At 52.2% G+C, this 14,254-nt stretch overlaps 1 protein-coding gene across 1 annotated transcript in view; it reads left to right on the top strand.

The window, feature by feature from the left end:
- The first annotated feature begins 1,875 nt into the window (after window positions 1–1,875).
- MAF1 (MAF1 homolog, negative regulator of RNA polymerase III) overlaps window positions 1,876–14,254 on the top strand; it is a 21,547-nt gene continuing 9,168 nt past the window's right edge. Inside the window, exons 1-3 of the mRNA XM_082276257.1 lie at window positions 1,876–1,981; window positions 4,217–4,345; window positions 6,918–7,083. Of these exons, the coding sequence (XP_082132383.1) occupies window positions 1,899–1,981; window positions 4,217–4,345; window positions 6,918–7,083 (378 nt within the window). The 5' untranslated portion in view covers window positions 1,876–1,898. The remainder of the gene's footprint in view (window positions 1,982–4,216; window positions 4,346–6,917; window positions 7,084–14,254) is intronic.

Genomic DNA, 14,254 nt, shown 5'->3' on the forward strand with positions numbered 1-14,254 from the left:
TTACTTGAACCCCTTATAGTATCAGTTGTCTGCTCTTTTTGTACTATAAAGGGCTCCTTTTAGTTTTAACCCCCATATGACAAGTGATACGCAAACAGCATGCTGCTACTAAACGTCTCAGGCCTGGTTCACACCTATGCATTTTTTTTGGTGCTTTTTAAAGACGCACTACAGTTCATATAACATGGTTTCCTATGGGACACGTTCACAGCTTTATTTTGGAATGGGTCGAGGACTGTGCTTTTTTTGGTTCAATAGACTTCAATGGAGATGCTGCAGTAAAGCATATAGTGTGTTTTTGCCACCATTTGCCTTTTTTAATCTGCCCGACAACAAATTAGCCAAAAAAAACATAAAAAATGCAAATCGTAACAAAATCACGGGTACAAAAAGCATTGCAGAAACTGCATAGGTGTGAACCGAGCCTTATGCTGCTCATACATGTATAGATATTCAGATAAGAATATTCATACGAAAAATCTTTGTACATTCTCTGAATGAAACTTTTTACTTCCTTTTAACATTAAATTTTAGAACTAATGTAATTTCTGAACAAAAACCACATTCCCTGCCTAAAAAATTCCTTTGACCAAGAAGTTTTCTATTCTGCCCCTTCAAATTTTACAGTGACTGTGGTAGAAAATGAACGTCGATTTGACCCAACCATTAGAAAATCTGGAGGGAAGAGGGGGAAGCCGGGTGGAAAGTCTATAGGATAGCCCCAAAATAGATGCAGCATTACAATTATGTGCCCTGCACTCCAGACAGAGCTGAAACCAGAGGGATTGTTGCATCTGTGGTAAACTAAGATCGGTCTACAGTGGAGGTCCATACCACCATAGTGAAGGAAATTAGCTGGAGCGTTCAGAGAGAGACACCCAGACTGTAAGGGCCCTGGAGTAACACTGGTGGTTACCGGAGAACTTCTTATACGTCACTTTGCCCAGGAGGGGCTGACCGCCGCAGTATATGTACTTGCGACGGTCAGCAAGTGGTTAAATCTGTGATCCGTGGTTGGGGAATGAAGATGGCTTCGTCCTCAGTCTTGAACATATCAAATATTCAAGCTGCCCCCCCCCCATACATATTTTATTGAATAGTCACACAGAATTTATATACAGCATGGACATCTCCCTCCTGATCAAATTACCCCATCAGGTCATGTGCCTGATTACATTATCCTATGCAGATTAAATTGTATACAGAAATAGAATTAACATATATCTAAAAAGAACTGACACAATCCGTATACTATTTCCACTCAGCAACTAACGGATGACAATGATTCAATCCACCTGAGCCAATTAACTAGCAAACGGCCATCCTTGAGCTCATGAAATACAATACACATCATAAGTGTAAACACAGAACCTATTGTAGATAACAGTTGAGAAAATCTGCATATTCAAAGATGTGTGGAAGACAGGTGGTTGAGCTGATGATATTAGCATTTGCTATGAGTCTTACTGTCTTTCATTCCCAGTGATGGTGAGTACCGTCACCGTTCATCAGTCAGTATGGTACCGTCACCGTTCATCAGTCAGTATGGAAGTTATTTATGTTATCCTTAGAATATGGATACCTAAGGCAAGCCTGGGTACAATGGGGGTAACCTGAGTATATTGGGGGGCATATGCCAGGGAGGCCATGGCCTCATCTTGCTATTTACTCTGCAATCATTGTAGGGCTTAGGGTTTCTTCCTGTGTCCAGGCAGGCCAGATCTGCCAGACTAGGGAGGAATTGTAGGCTGGTGTTCCATCTGAAAGCATTTCCATCTCATTCTATTTCAACCGCTTGTAATATCTTGAACAGAGCTGGCACAGAGTCCCTCTTGCTATTCCAGAAGTGATCCCTACCTTTGTCTGTTTCAGGCTTTGTAATATTTGGAGACGCTAAAATGAAGTTGTTGGAAAATTCGCATTTTGAAGCTGTCAATTCCCAGCTGTGTGTGGAGACAGGCGATTCGCACATCATAGGGAGGTAAGTGACCAGATCAGGGGGGGCATTCTTCTTCTTCTTGTGTTCGTTCACTGCCTGTCTGCTGCCTACCATGCATCAGAGAGGTAAGTGAATGAATCCTTCTATTAAGCATCAAATTATTTGGTTATGTCTAATAAGTAGCTTTCCAAGATATAAGAAAGCTTCCTCCTAAGTAGTTAGTTTGATGGATCTAAGAAGGTGCATTCTTCGGTTTTAAAAAGTCTGAGACAGTTGTGTGTATCTAAAAAGGAGGGTTTCTGAAGGTCTCCTCAGTAGGCGTGTGGATGAAACAAGGAGGGTTCCCGCGTTTCGAAAGGTCTCAGTAAGGGTGTGGATGGAACGAGGAGCATTCCCGGGTTTCAGAAGGTTTCCTCAGTAGGAGTGTGGGTGGAATGAGGAGGGTTCCCGCGTTTCGAAAGGTCTCAGTAAGGGTGTGGATGGAACGAGGAGCATTCCCGGGTTTCAGAAGGTTTCCTCAGTAGGAGTGTGGGTGGAATGAGGAGGGTTCCCGCGTTTCGAAAGGTCTCAGTGTGTGGATGGAACGAGGAGCATTCCCGGGTTTCAGAAGGTTTCCTCAGTAGGAGTGTGGGTGGAATGAGGAGGGTTCCCGCGTTTCGAAAGGTCTCAGTAAGGGTGTGGATGGAACGAGGAGCATTCCCGGGTTTCAGAAGGTTTCCTCAGTAAGGGTGTGGATGGAATGAGGACGGTTCCCGGGTTTCAGAAGGTTTCCTCAGTAAGGGTGTGGATGAAATGAGGAGGGTTCCCGGGTTTCAGAAGGTTTCCTCAGTAAGGGTGTGGATGGAATGAGGAGCATTCCCGGGTTTCAGAAGGTTTCCTCAGTAAGGGTGTGGATGGAACGAGGAGCATTCCCGGGTTTCAGAAGGTTTCCTCAGTAGGAGTGTGGGTGGAATGAGGAGGGTTCCCGCGTTTCGAAAGGTCTCAGTAAGGGTGTGGATGGAACGAGGAGCATTCCCGGGTTTCAGAAGGTTTCCTCAGTAAGGGTGCGGGTGGAATGAGGAGGGTTCCCGGGTTTAAGAAGGTTTCCTCAGTAAGGGTGTGGATGAAATGAGGAGGGTTCCCGGGTTTCAGAAGGTTTCCTCAGTAAGGGTGTGGATGGAATGAGGAGCATTCCCGGGTTTCAGAAGGTCTCCTCAGTAGGAGTGTGGATGGAACGGGGAGCATTCCCGGGTTTCAGAAGGTCTCCTCAGTAGGAGTGTGGATGGAATGAGGAGGGTTCCCGGGTTTCAGAAGGTTTCCTCAGTAGGAGTGTGGATGGAATGAGGAGGGTTCCCGGGTTTCAGAAGGTTTCCTCAGTAGGAGTGTGGATGGAATGAGGAGGGTTCCCGGGTTTCAGAAGGTTTCCTCAGTAGGACTGTGGATGGAACGGGGAGCATTCCCGGGTTTCAGAAGGTCTCCTCAGTAGGAGTGTGGATGGAACGGGGAGCATTCCCGGGTTTCAGAAGGTCTCCTCAGTAGGAGTGTGGATGGAATAAAGGAGGGTTCCCGGGTTTCAGAAGGTTTCCTCAGTAGGAGTGTGGATGGAATAAAGGAGGGTTCCCGGGTTTCAGAAGGTCTCCTCAGTAGGAGTGTGGATGGAACGGGGAGCATTCCCGGGTTTCAGAAGGTTTCCTCAGTAGGAGTGTGGATGGAACGGGGAGCATTCCCGGGTTTCAGAAGGTTTCCTCAGTAGGAGTGTGGATGGAACGGGGAGCATTCCCGGGTTTCAGAAGGTTTCCTCAGTAGGAGTGTGGATGGAACGGGGAGCATTCCCGGGTTTCAGAAGGTCTCCTCAGTAGGAGTGTGGATGGAATGAGGAGGGTTCCCGGGTTTCAGAAGGTCTCCTCAGTAGGAGTGTGGATGGAATGAGGAGGGTTCCCGGGTTTCAGAAGGTCTCCTCAGTAGGAGTGTGGATGGAACGGGGAGCATTCCCGGGTTTCAGAAGGTCTCCTCAGTAGGAGTGTGGATGGAACGGGGAGCATTCCCGGGTTTCAGAAGGTCTCCTCAGTAGGAGTGTGGATGGAATGAGGAGGATTTGTGGGCTTTCATTAAAGATCTGAGTAAAGACCTCTCTAAGTGCCCCTCACATGAGTTTACTTGGATATAATTTATGAACCCAGCATGGCACATATGGCTCTGATCTTTGGGACGACCTGTTTTTCAGTCTATCTAATGTGAGCTCGGGGGTGGGGGCGGGGAGTCTAACTTGTAACTGATAATGTCTTTTTATTGTTTCAGGATTGAGAGCTACTCGTGTAAAATGGCTGGTGATGACAAGCATATGTTCAAGCAGTTCTGTCAGGAAGGCCAGCCACATGTGCTGGAAGCTTTGTCACCCCCACAGAGCGGTGGAGTTAGTCCCAGCAGGTATGGTCTCTCCAGGTGAATCTTGTGGGTTTGAGAGGGGGGGGGTAGTCAAATGGTGGACTGAAAAGTAGAAGACTGGCCATACATGGCTCAGGTTTTGTTCAGGAAACCAAAATGAAACAAATCACCGCTCTGAAAACATTCAGCTGAGCCAGATGGATCCCGAGCAGCTGTGGCAGTCCTGTAGGAATGGGTGCTCACCAAGGTCCGTGACCTGAGAAATCCATGTAAATGAAGAAGAAAGTGGCACTTCCAGACCCAGGAACTTGGAAACTTGAGTTTATTTCTTCAAATCATAGGTACAACATCAGACAAGACAGACTGGACAGCAGACGCGTTTCACACCTTGTGCTTATTCATTGCTAATGATATATGATGAAATAATGAATAAGCACAAGGTGTGAAACGCGTCTGCTGTCCAGTCTGTCTTGCAGTCTTGTCTGATGTTGTACCTATGATTTGAAGAAATAAACTCAAGTTTCCAAGTTCCTGGGTCTGGAAGTGCCACTTTCTTCTTCATTTACTCAGGTTTTGTTCAGCCAGTTGATTGAAAGACTGAACTGAACCGATTTCCTTATCCACATACTTTAAGGTGTTGTGTTCTGACGGTGGGACCCCCCCCCTCCCCCAGCAAGCCTGTGTATGGAAAGTTGGTTGATAGACTTGGATCGAAATTTGGCCAGTTCCTGCTGAACTTGACAAACTTAGATACATTTATGGCCAGCATTAGGAGCGAAATACAGAATGGTGTCTGTAGAGTGTGACATGGAGTGAGAGGACAGGTACTCTTTAGTATATGATGTGTATGGAGGGAGGAATGGGGAGAGCCCAGTGATGGGGGGAGGGAGGAATGGGGAGAGCCCAGTGATGGGGGGAGGGAGGAATGGGGAGAGCCCAGTGATGGGGGGAGGGAGGAATGGGGAGAGCCCAGTGATGGGGGGAGGAATGGGGAGAGCCCGGTGATGGGGGGGGGGAGGAATGGGGAGAGCCCGGTGATGGGGGGGGGGAGGAATGGGGAGAGCCCGGTGATGGGGTGAGGAATGGGGAGAGCCCGGTGATGGGGGGGGAGGAATGGGGAGAGCCCGGTGATGGGGGGAGGAATGGGAAGAGCCCGGTGATGGGGGGAGGAATGGGAAGAGCCCGGTGATGGGGGAGGAAGGAATAGGGACAGCCGGTGATGGGGCAGGGGGGAATGGGGAGAGCCCAGTGATGGGGGAGGGAGGAAGGAATGGGGACAGCCGGTGATGGGGCAGGGGGGAAATGGGGAGAGCCCAGTGAGGAAGGGAGGAATGGGGAGAGCCCGGGGGTGGGGGGGACAATGGGGGGAGCCCGGTGAGGGAGGAATGGGGACAGCCCAGGGATGGGAGGTATGGGGTTAGACGGTTATTTCACGTGACAGACTTTCTCTTGTAGGTTGGGGGGGGGGGGTCCCGGTAATTTAACGTGGCAGACTGACTGTCTTACAGGTTGGGGGGGGAGAGCGAGGGGTCCCGGTAATTTCATGTGGAAGACGGACTGTCTCTTACAGGTTGGGGGGGGAGAGCGAGGGGTCCTGATAATTTCATGCGGCAGACTGACTGTCTCTTACAGGTTGGGGGGGGAGAGCGAGGGGTCCCGATAATTTCATGTGGCAGACTGACTGTCTCTTACAGGTTGGGGGGGGGGGAGGGGTCCCGATAATTTCATGTGGCAGACTGACTGTCTCTCTCTTACAGGTTGGGGGGGGAGGGGTCCCGGTAATTTCATGTGGCAGACGGACTGTCTCTTACAGGTTGGGGGGGGAGAGCGAGGGGTCCCGATAATTTCATGTGGCAGACTGACTGTCTCTTACAGGTTGGGGGGGGGGAGGGGTCCCGGTAATTTCATGTGGCAGACTGACTGTCTTACAGGTTGGGGGGGAGAGCGAGGGGTCCCGGTAATTTCATGTGGCAGACTATTGGTGTCTCTCTTGCAGGTTGGGGGGGGGAGGGGTCCCGGTAATTTCATGTGGCAGACTGTTGGTGTCTCTCTTGTAGGTTGGGGGGGGGGGGGGACGAGGGGTCCCGGTAATTTCATGTGGCAGACTGACTGTCTTACAGGTTGGGGGGGGGGGGAGCGAGGAGTCCCGGTAATTTCATGTGGTAGACTGTCTCTCTCTTGTAGGTTGGGGGGGGGACGAGGGGTCCCGGTAATTTGATGTGGCAGACTGTTGGTGTCTCTCTTGTAGGTTGGGGGGGGGGACGAGGGGTCCGGGTAATTTCATGTGGCAGACTGTCTCTCTCTTACAGGTTGGGGGGGGGAGCGAGGGGTCCCGGTAATTTGATGTGGCAGACTGTTGGTGTCTCTCTTGCAGGTTGGGGGGAACGAGGGGTCCTGGTAATTTCATGTGGCAGACTGTCTCTCTCTTGTAGGTTGGGGGGGGACGAGGGGTCCGGGTAATTTCATGTGGCAGACTGTCTCTCTCTTGTAGGTTGGGGGGGGGAGGGGTCCCGGTAATTTGATGTGGCAGACTGTTGGTGTCTCTCTTGTAGGTTGGGGGGGGGGAGGGGTCCCGGTAATTTGATGTGGCAGACTGTTGGTGTCTCTCTTGCAGGTTGGGGAAGAGCCTCGGTGGGGATGAGGAGGGTCCTCTCAGTGATAAGTGCAGCCGGAAGACTCTCTTCTATCTGATCGCCACTCTGAATGAATCCTTCCGGCCGGACTACGATTTCAGTGCAGCGCGGAGTCATGAATTCAGCCGGGAGCCCAGCCTGAACTGGGTGAGTTGTGTATTCCCCCTCCCCCCTAGCCATACCCTAAGCTCTGTACTAGTGATCGACCAATATCGTTTTTTTTTTCCGCCAATACCGATATTTTGGTCATTTGATATCGATATTGGCCTTTTTTTTTTTTTTTTTTTTTTATGTCTACAGGTACTCTTGTTGAGGGATTGGGGGACCCCAAACCCCTCCTCTGCACTTAAAGCATTCAAAATGCCAGGTTTGGCTGTTTTGAATGCTTTAAGTTTTTTAAATTCGGCGCCGGAAGTGATGTCATGTCATCGCTTCCGGGTACTCGGCGACGCCGAATTCAAAGAAATGGAGACCCGGTCAGACGGCGGCGGTGAAGGTAGGATTCCCGGGTCTCCCGGGGACAGGAGACCCGGGTGAGCCACGGGAGGGGGGCGTCCCCTCCCGCTCCTTGGAATGACAGCCGAGCGGCTACTCAGCCGCATTGATTGTCATTACAAGACAGCCGACCGTCAGCTATGGACGCCGGTACCGGGGTGATACCTCTAGCTGCAGACATCACTCCGGTACAGCACTTTCCTGAAATATCGGCAATATCGATAAATCAAAAGGCCGATTCCGATGTATTGGGGAAAGTGCATATCGGTGTTGCGGATAATCGGTCGATCACTACCCCCCCAGCCATACCCTAAGCTCTGTACCCCCCTTTCTCCGCTTCCCCCCCCCCCCGAATACTGTAGCTGTACCCCCCCAGCCACACCCTAAGCTTTGCACCCCTCCCCCCAAGTGCTGTAGCTGTAGCCCCCCCCCCCCCCCCCCAGCCGTACCCTAAGCTCTGTACCCCCCTTCCCCCCAGCCATATCAGAAGACTGATCTCCTAGAAATGCTACTTACCTGAGAAGTGAGGTTGATCCTTCATTTGAGTCACTCGGCACACAAGCATACGATTGGCTGTCACGGTTTAGGGCACAGAAGACGGACAGCCAGGAAATTAGCATTTGAAGAAATCCAGGCCACCAATGGGATCGGTTTACAGACACGGTCACTGGATTCTTTTCAGTGAGATTTAGAAGTGAGTCGCATGACCCCGATAATTCCTCCCAGAACAGTCGCTCGTGTGTTTGTTGGCTCTGAACTGATCGTTCCAAGCAGCGAATGTCTGGCGTCATTGCTGATTCCCCCCCCCCCCCCCCCAGCTAAGATGGCCGCTTCCATGGCTGTAGGGGGTAGGAGGGTTTAGGTAAAGTGTGCCACCATCTTGGATTCATGGCAGAAGATACACATGATGTAATTCCTGCAATAAAGGATCCTTGTCTGGCGGTTTCCAACCTTCCTGATGATAAATAGAATGTGGAGGTCCTGAGCCAATGATCGGATATGGTCCTGGGGGGGAAGGGGGTCGGATCTGGTGAACACACAGTCCTGGAGGGGGGGTTGGATCTGGTGAATGCAGAGTCCTGGGGGGGTTGGATCTGGTGAATGCAGAGTCCTGGGGGGGTTGGATCTGGTGAATGCAGAGTCCTGGGGGGGTTGGATCTGGTGAATGCAGAGTCCTGGGGGGGTTGGATCTGGTGAATGCAGAGTCCTGGGGGGGTTGGATCTGGTGAATGCAGAGTCCTGGGGGGGTTGGATCTGGTGAATGCAGAGTCCTGGGGGGGTTGGATCTGGTGAATGCAGAGTCCTGGGGGGGTTGGATCTGGTGAATGCAGAGTCCTGGGGGGGTTGAATCTGGTGAATGCAGAGTCCTGGTGGGGTTGGATCTGGTGAATGCAGAGTCCTGGGGGGGTTGGATCTGGTGAATGCAGAGTCCTGGGGGGGTTGGATCTGGTGAATGCAGAGTCCTGGGGGGGTTGGATCTGGTGAATGCAGAGTCCTGGGGGGGTTGGATCTGGTGAATGCAGAGTCCTGGGGGGGTTGGATCTGGTGAATGCAGAGTCCTGGGGGGGTTGGATCTGGTGAATGCAGAGTCCTGGGGGGGTTGGATCTGGTGAATGCAGAGTCCTGGGGGGGGTTGGATCTGGTGAATGCAGAGTCCTGGGGGGGTTGGATCTGGTGAATGCAGAGTCCTGGGGGGGTTGGATCTGGTGAATGCAGAGTCCTGGGGGTGGGTTGGATCTGGTGAATGCAGAGTCCTGGGGGTGGGTTTGATCTGGGGAATGCAGAGTCCTGGGGGGGTTGGATCTGGTGAATGCAGAGTCCTGGGGGGGTTGGATCTGGTGAATGCAGAGTCCTGGGGGTGGGTTTGATCTGGTGAATGCAGAGTCCTGGGGGTGGGTTTGATCTGGGGAATGCAGAGTCCTGGGGGGGTTGGATCTGGTGAATGCAGAGTCCTGGGGGGGTTGGATCTGGTGAATGCAGAGTCCTGGGGGTGGGTTTGATCTGGTGAATGCAGAGTCCTGGGGGTGGGTTTGATCTGGTGAATGCAGAGTCCTGGGGGTGGGTTTGATCTGGTGAATGCAGAGTCCTGGGGGTGGGGGGTTTGATCTGGTGAATGCAGAGTCCTGGGGGTGGGGGGTTTGATCTGGTGAATGCAGAGTCCTGGGGGTGGGGGGTTTGATCTGGTGAATGCAGAGTCCTGGGGGTGGGGGGTTTGATCTGGTGAATGCAGAGTCCTGGGGGTGGGGGGTTTGATCTGGTGAATGCAGAGTCCTGGGGGTGGGGGGTTTGATCTGGTGAATGCAGAGTCCTGGGGGTGGGGGGTTGGATCTGGTGAATGCAGAGTCCTGGGGGGGTTGGATCTGGTGAATGCAGAGTCCTGGGGGTGGGTTTGATCTGGTGAATGCAGAGTCCTGGGGGTGGGTTTGATCTGGTGAATGCAGAGTCCTGGGGGGGTTGGATCTGGGGAATGCAGAGTCCTGGGGGGGTTGGATCTGGTGAATGCAGAGTCCTGGGGGTGGGTTTGATCTGGGGAATGCAGAGTCCTGGGGGTGGGGGGTTTGATCTGGGGAATGCAGAGTCCTGGGGGTGGGGGGTTGGATCTGGTGAATGCAGAGTCCTGGGGGTGGGTTTGATCTGGTGAATGCAGAGTCCTGGGGGGGTTGGATCTGGTGAATGCAGAGTCCTGGGGGGGTTGGATCTGGTGAATGCAGAGTCCTGGGGGGGTTGGATCTGGGGAATGCAGAGTCCTGGGGGTGGGTTTGATCTGGTGAATGCAGAGTCCTGGGGGTGGGTTTGATCTGGTGAATGCAGAGTCCTGGGGGTGGGTTTGATCTGGTGAATGCAGAGTCCTGGGGGTGGGTTTGATCTGGTGAATGCAGAGTCCTGGGGGTGGGGGGTTTGATCTGGTGAATGCAGAGTCCTGGGGGTGGGGGGTTGGATCTGGTGAATGCAGAGTCCTGGGGGTGGGTTTGATCTGGTGAATGCAGAGTCCTGGGGGGGTTGGATCTGGTGAATACAGAGTCCTGGGGGTGGGTTTGATCTGGTGAATGCAGAGTCCTGGGGGGGTTGGATCTGGGGAATGCAGAGTCCTGGGGGGGTTGGATCTGGTGAATGCAGAGTCCTGGGGGTGGGTTTGATCTGGGGAATGCAGAGTCCTGGGGGGGTTGGATCTGGTGAATGCAGAGTCCTGGGGGGGTTTGATCTGGTGAATGCAGAGTCCTGGGGGTGGGTTTGATCTGGTGAATGCAGAGTCCTGGGGGTGGGTTTGATCTGGTGAATGCAGAGTCCTGGGGGTGGGTTTGATCTGGTGAATGCAGAGTCCTGGGGGGGTTGGATCTGGTGAATGCAGAGTCCTGGGGGTGGGTTTGATCTGGTGAATGCAGAGTCCTGGGGGGGTTGGATCTGGTGAATGCAGAGTCCTGGGGGTGGGTTGGATCTGGGGAATGCAGAGTCCTGGGGGGGTTGGATCTGGTGAATGCAGAGTCCTGGGGGGGTTTGATCTGGTGAATGCAGAGTCCTGGGGGTGGGTTTGATCTGGTGAATGCAGAGTCCTGGGGGTGGGTTTGATCTGGTGAATGCAGAGTCCTGGGGGTGGGTTTGATCTGGTGAATGCAGAGTCCTGGGGGTGGGGGGTTTGATCTGGTGAATGCAGAGTCCTGGGGGTGGGGGGTTGGATCTGGTGAATGCAGAGTCCTGGGGGTGGGTTTGATCTGGTGAATGCAGAGTCCTAAGGGGGTTGGATCTGGTGAATGCAGAGTCCTGGGGGTGGGTTTGATCTGGTGAATGCAGAGTCCTGGGGGGGTTGGATCTGGTGAATGCAGAGTCCTGGGGGGGTTGGATCTGGGGAATGCAGAGTCCTGGGGGGGTTGGATCTGGTGAATGCAGAGTCCTGGGGGTGGGTTTGATCTGGGGAATGCAGAGTCCTGGGGGTGGGGGGTTTGATCTGGTGAATGCAGAGTCCTGGGGGTGGGGGGTTGGATCTGGTGAATGCAGAGTCCTGGGGGTGGGTTGGATCTGGTGAATGCAGAGTCCTGGGGGGGTTGGATCTGGTGAATGCAGAGTCCTGGGGGGGTTGGATCTGGGGAATGCAGAGTCCTGGGGGGGTTGGATCTGGTGAATGCAGAGTCCTGGGGGTGGGTTTGATTTGGTGAATGCAGAGTCCTGGGGGTGGGGGGTTGGATCTGGTGAATGCAGAGTCCTCGGGGTGGGGGGTTGGATCTGGTGAATGCAGAGTCCTGGGGGTGGGTTGGATCTGGTGAATGCAGAGTCCTGGGGGTGGGTTTGATCTGGTGAATGCAGAGTCCTGGGGGGGTTGGATCTGGTGAATGCAGAGTCCTGGGGGTGGGTTTGATCTGGTGAATGCAGAGTCCTGGGGGGGTTGGATCTGGTGAATGCAGAGTCCTGGGGGGGTTGGATCTGGTGAATGCAGAGTCCTGGGGGTGGGTTTGATCTGGTGAATGCAGAGTCCTGGGTGTGGGTTTGATCTGGTGAATGCAGAGTCCTGGGGGTGGGGGGTTTGATCTGGTGAATGCAGAGTCCTGGGGGTGGGGGGTTTGATCTGGTGAATGCAGAGTCCTGGGGGTGGGGGGTTGGATCTGGTGAATGCAGAGTCCTGGGGGGGGGGGGATTGGATGGATCTGGTGAACACAGAGTCCTGGGGGGTTTATTAATACTTTAAAAAAGAGAGCCCCTCCTGTTTCATGATGTCAGCAATGGCACCACATGGAAGAGAGAGAAAATAATTTCTTTACATAAGAAAGGTGAAGGCTACAAGAAGATGGGCAAAGCTTTACTTATCCCTCGGAATACTGGAAGAAAAGTCATACAAAGATGGAAGAGGGACCATCTCTCGGAGAGGTCCAGGCCGTCCACGGAAGTTCTCGCCAGGAGCGTCTTCTGATGAGGAGTGAAGAAATTCACCATGGAAGGTCACTGCCGTTAGATAAAGAAGTAGAAAGCCAAACCAGGGTGATTGTTTCCCGTGACACAATATGGCGTACACTGCAGAGGAATGGCATGGATTGGTGTCATCCACGAAGGAAGCCTCTTCTAAAGCTTATGCACAAAAACTCCCGCCTAGAATGTGCCAGGGCCCATGCTCTGTACTCTGGAGTGATGAGAGCAAGATGAATGTTTTTTGGAACTGATGGCTTCAAAACTGTATAGAATGGCAAAGGGGAGGAGTACAAAGGAAAATGCATGGTGCCTACTGTGAAACATGGTGGTGGCAGTGTCTTTCTGTGGGGCTGCTGGTGTCTGAGAGCTGCATTTCATTGATGGTGTCCTGTTTCACAGATGTCCTGCTCTATATAGAAAGAGAAGATGCCACCATCACTCCGTGCCCTTGGTCGCCGTGTACTTTTCCAACATGACCATGATCCAACTCACATCTAAGGCCATGGTGCATTTCTGAAGAAGAACCGGGTGCAAGTCATTCAGTGGCCGCCTCCTTATCTGAACCCAATCAGGGAACACCTATGGGGAAATCTGAAGAGGCGAGCATCACTCTCCATCCAGCGTCCCGCCTCCAAAGGAGGTCCTTCCTGAAGAATGGAAAAAGATGGATGGTGCAATCGGTCTCCGTTCATTCCATGCCTGGAAGACTCGGTGCGTCCTTATAAATCATGGAGGTCATACAGAAAACTAGAGGGCGGAGTTTGTGTTGGGGTGGGGGGTGTTCATTTTTGCATCAACTCATTGGAGTAAAAGTGACATTTTATAATTTAATTTCTATTAACCCCTTCCTTTCATGTAACGAGCCAAACAAATGTTCTATAAACTCCAGAAATTCACTCGTGTCCATTGAGATATTTCACAGAAGAGAGAAACCGGAGACCACTTCCCAGCTATAAAGTCTCCAACAATTGAGACCGGACTTTCTAGGTACCTTAAACATAAATATATACACAAAGAATATAAAAAATACATATATGTCCAAAAACCGTATTCAACTAAAGAATATATAAATATGGCCAAGCATGGCTGGAGATCTACTCAGTACAAAGGCATAGCGAGGAGCGATTATCCCCAACATGTATCGCAGGAGATGACCGGCTTCTTCAGGAGGACGATTATTAGGGTCACTCCAAAGAATGGAAAAGTAAGATGCAAGTGTAGATGTATAAACCCACACCTCACACCTCACACACACACCTCACAGCTCACACACACCTCACACCTCACACACACCTCACACCTCACACACACCTCACACACACACACCTCACACACACCTCACACACACCTCACACACACCTCACACACACACCTCACACACACACCTCACACACACACACCTCACACACACACACCTCACACACACACCTCACACACACCTCACACACACACCTCACACACACACCTCACACACACACACCTCACACACACACACCTCACACACACACCTCACACACACACACACACACACACACACCTCACACACACCTCACACACACCTCACACACACACACACACCTCACACACACACACCTCACACACACACACCTCACACACACACACCTCACACACACACACCACACACCACACACACACACCTCACACACACACACCTCACACACACACCTCACACACCTCACACACACACACCTCACACACACACACCTCACACACACACACCTCACACACACACACCTCACACACACACACCTCACACACCTCACACACACCTCACACACACCTCACACACACCTCACACACACCTCACACACACACACACACCTCACACACACCTCACACACACACACCTCACACACACCTCACACACACACACACCTCACACACACACACACCTCACACACACACA

Source organism: Pelophylax lessonae, assembly GCF_965119305.1.
Source record: "Pelophylax lessonae genome assembly, contig: HAP1_SCAFFOLD_374, whole genome shotgun sequence".
Lineage (NCBI taxonomy): Eukaryota > Metazoa > Chordata > Amphibia > Anura > Ranidae > Pelophylax > Pelophylax lessonae.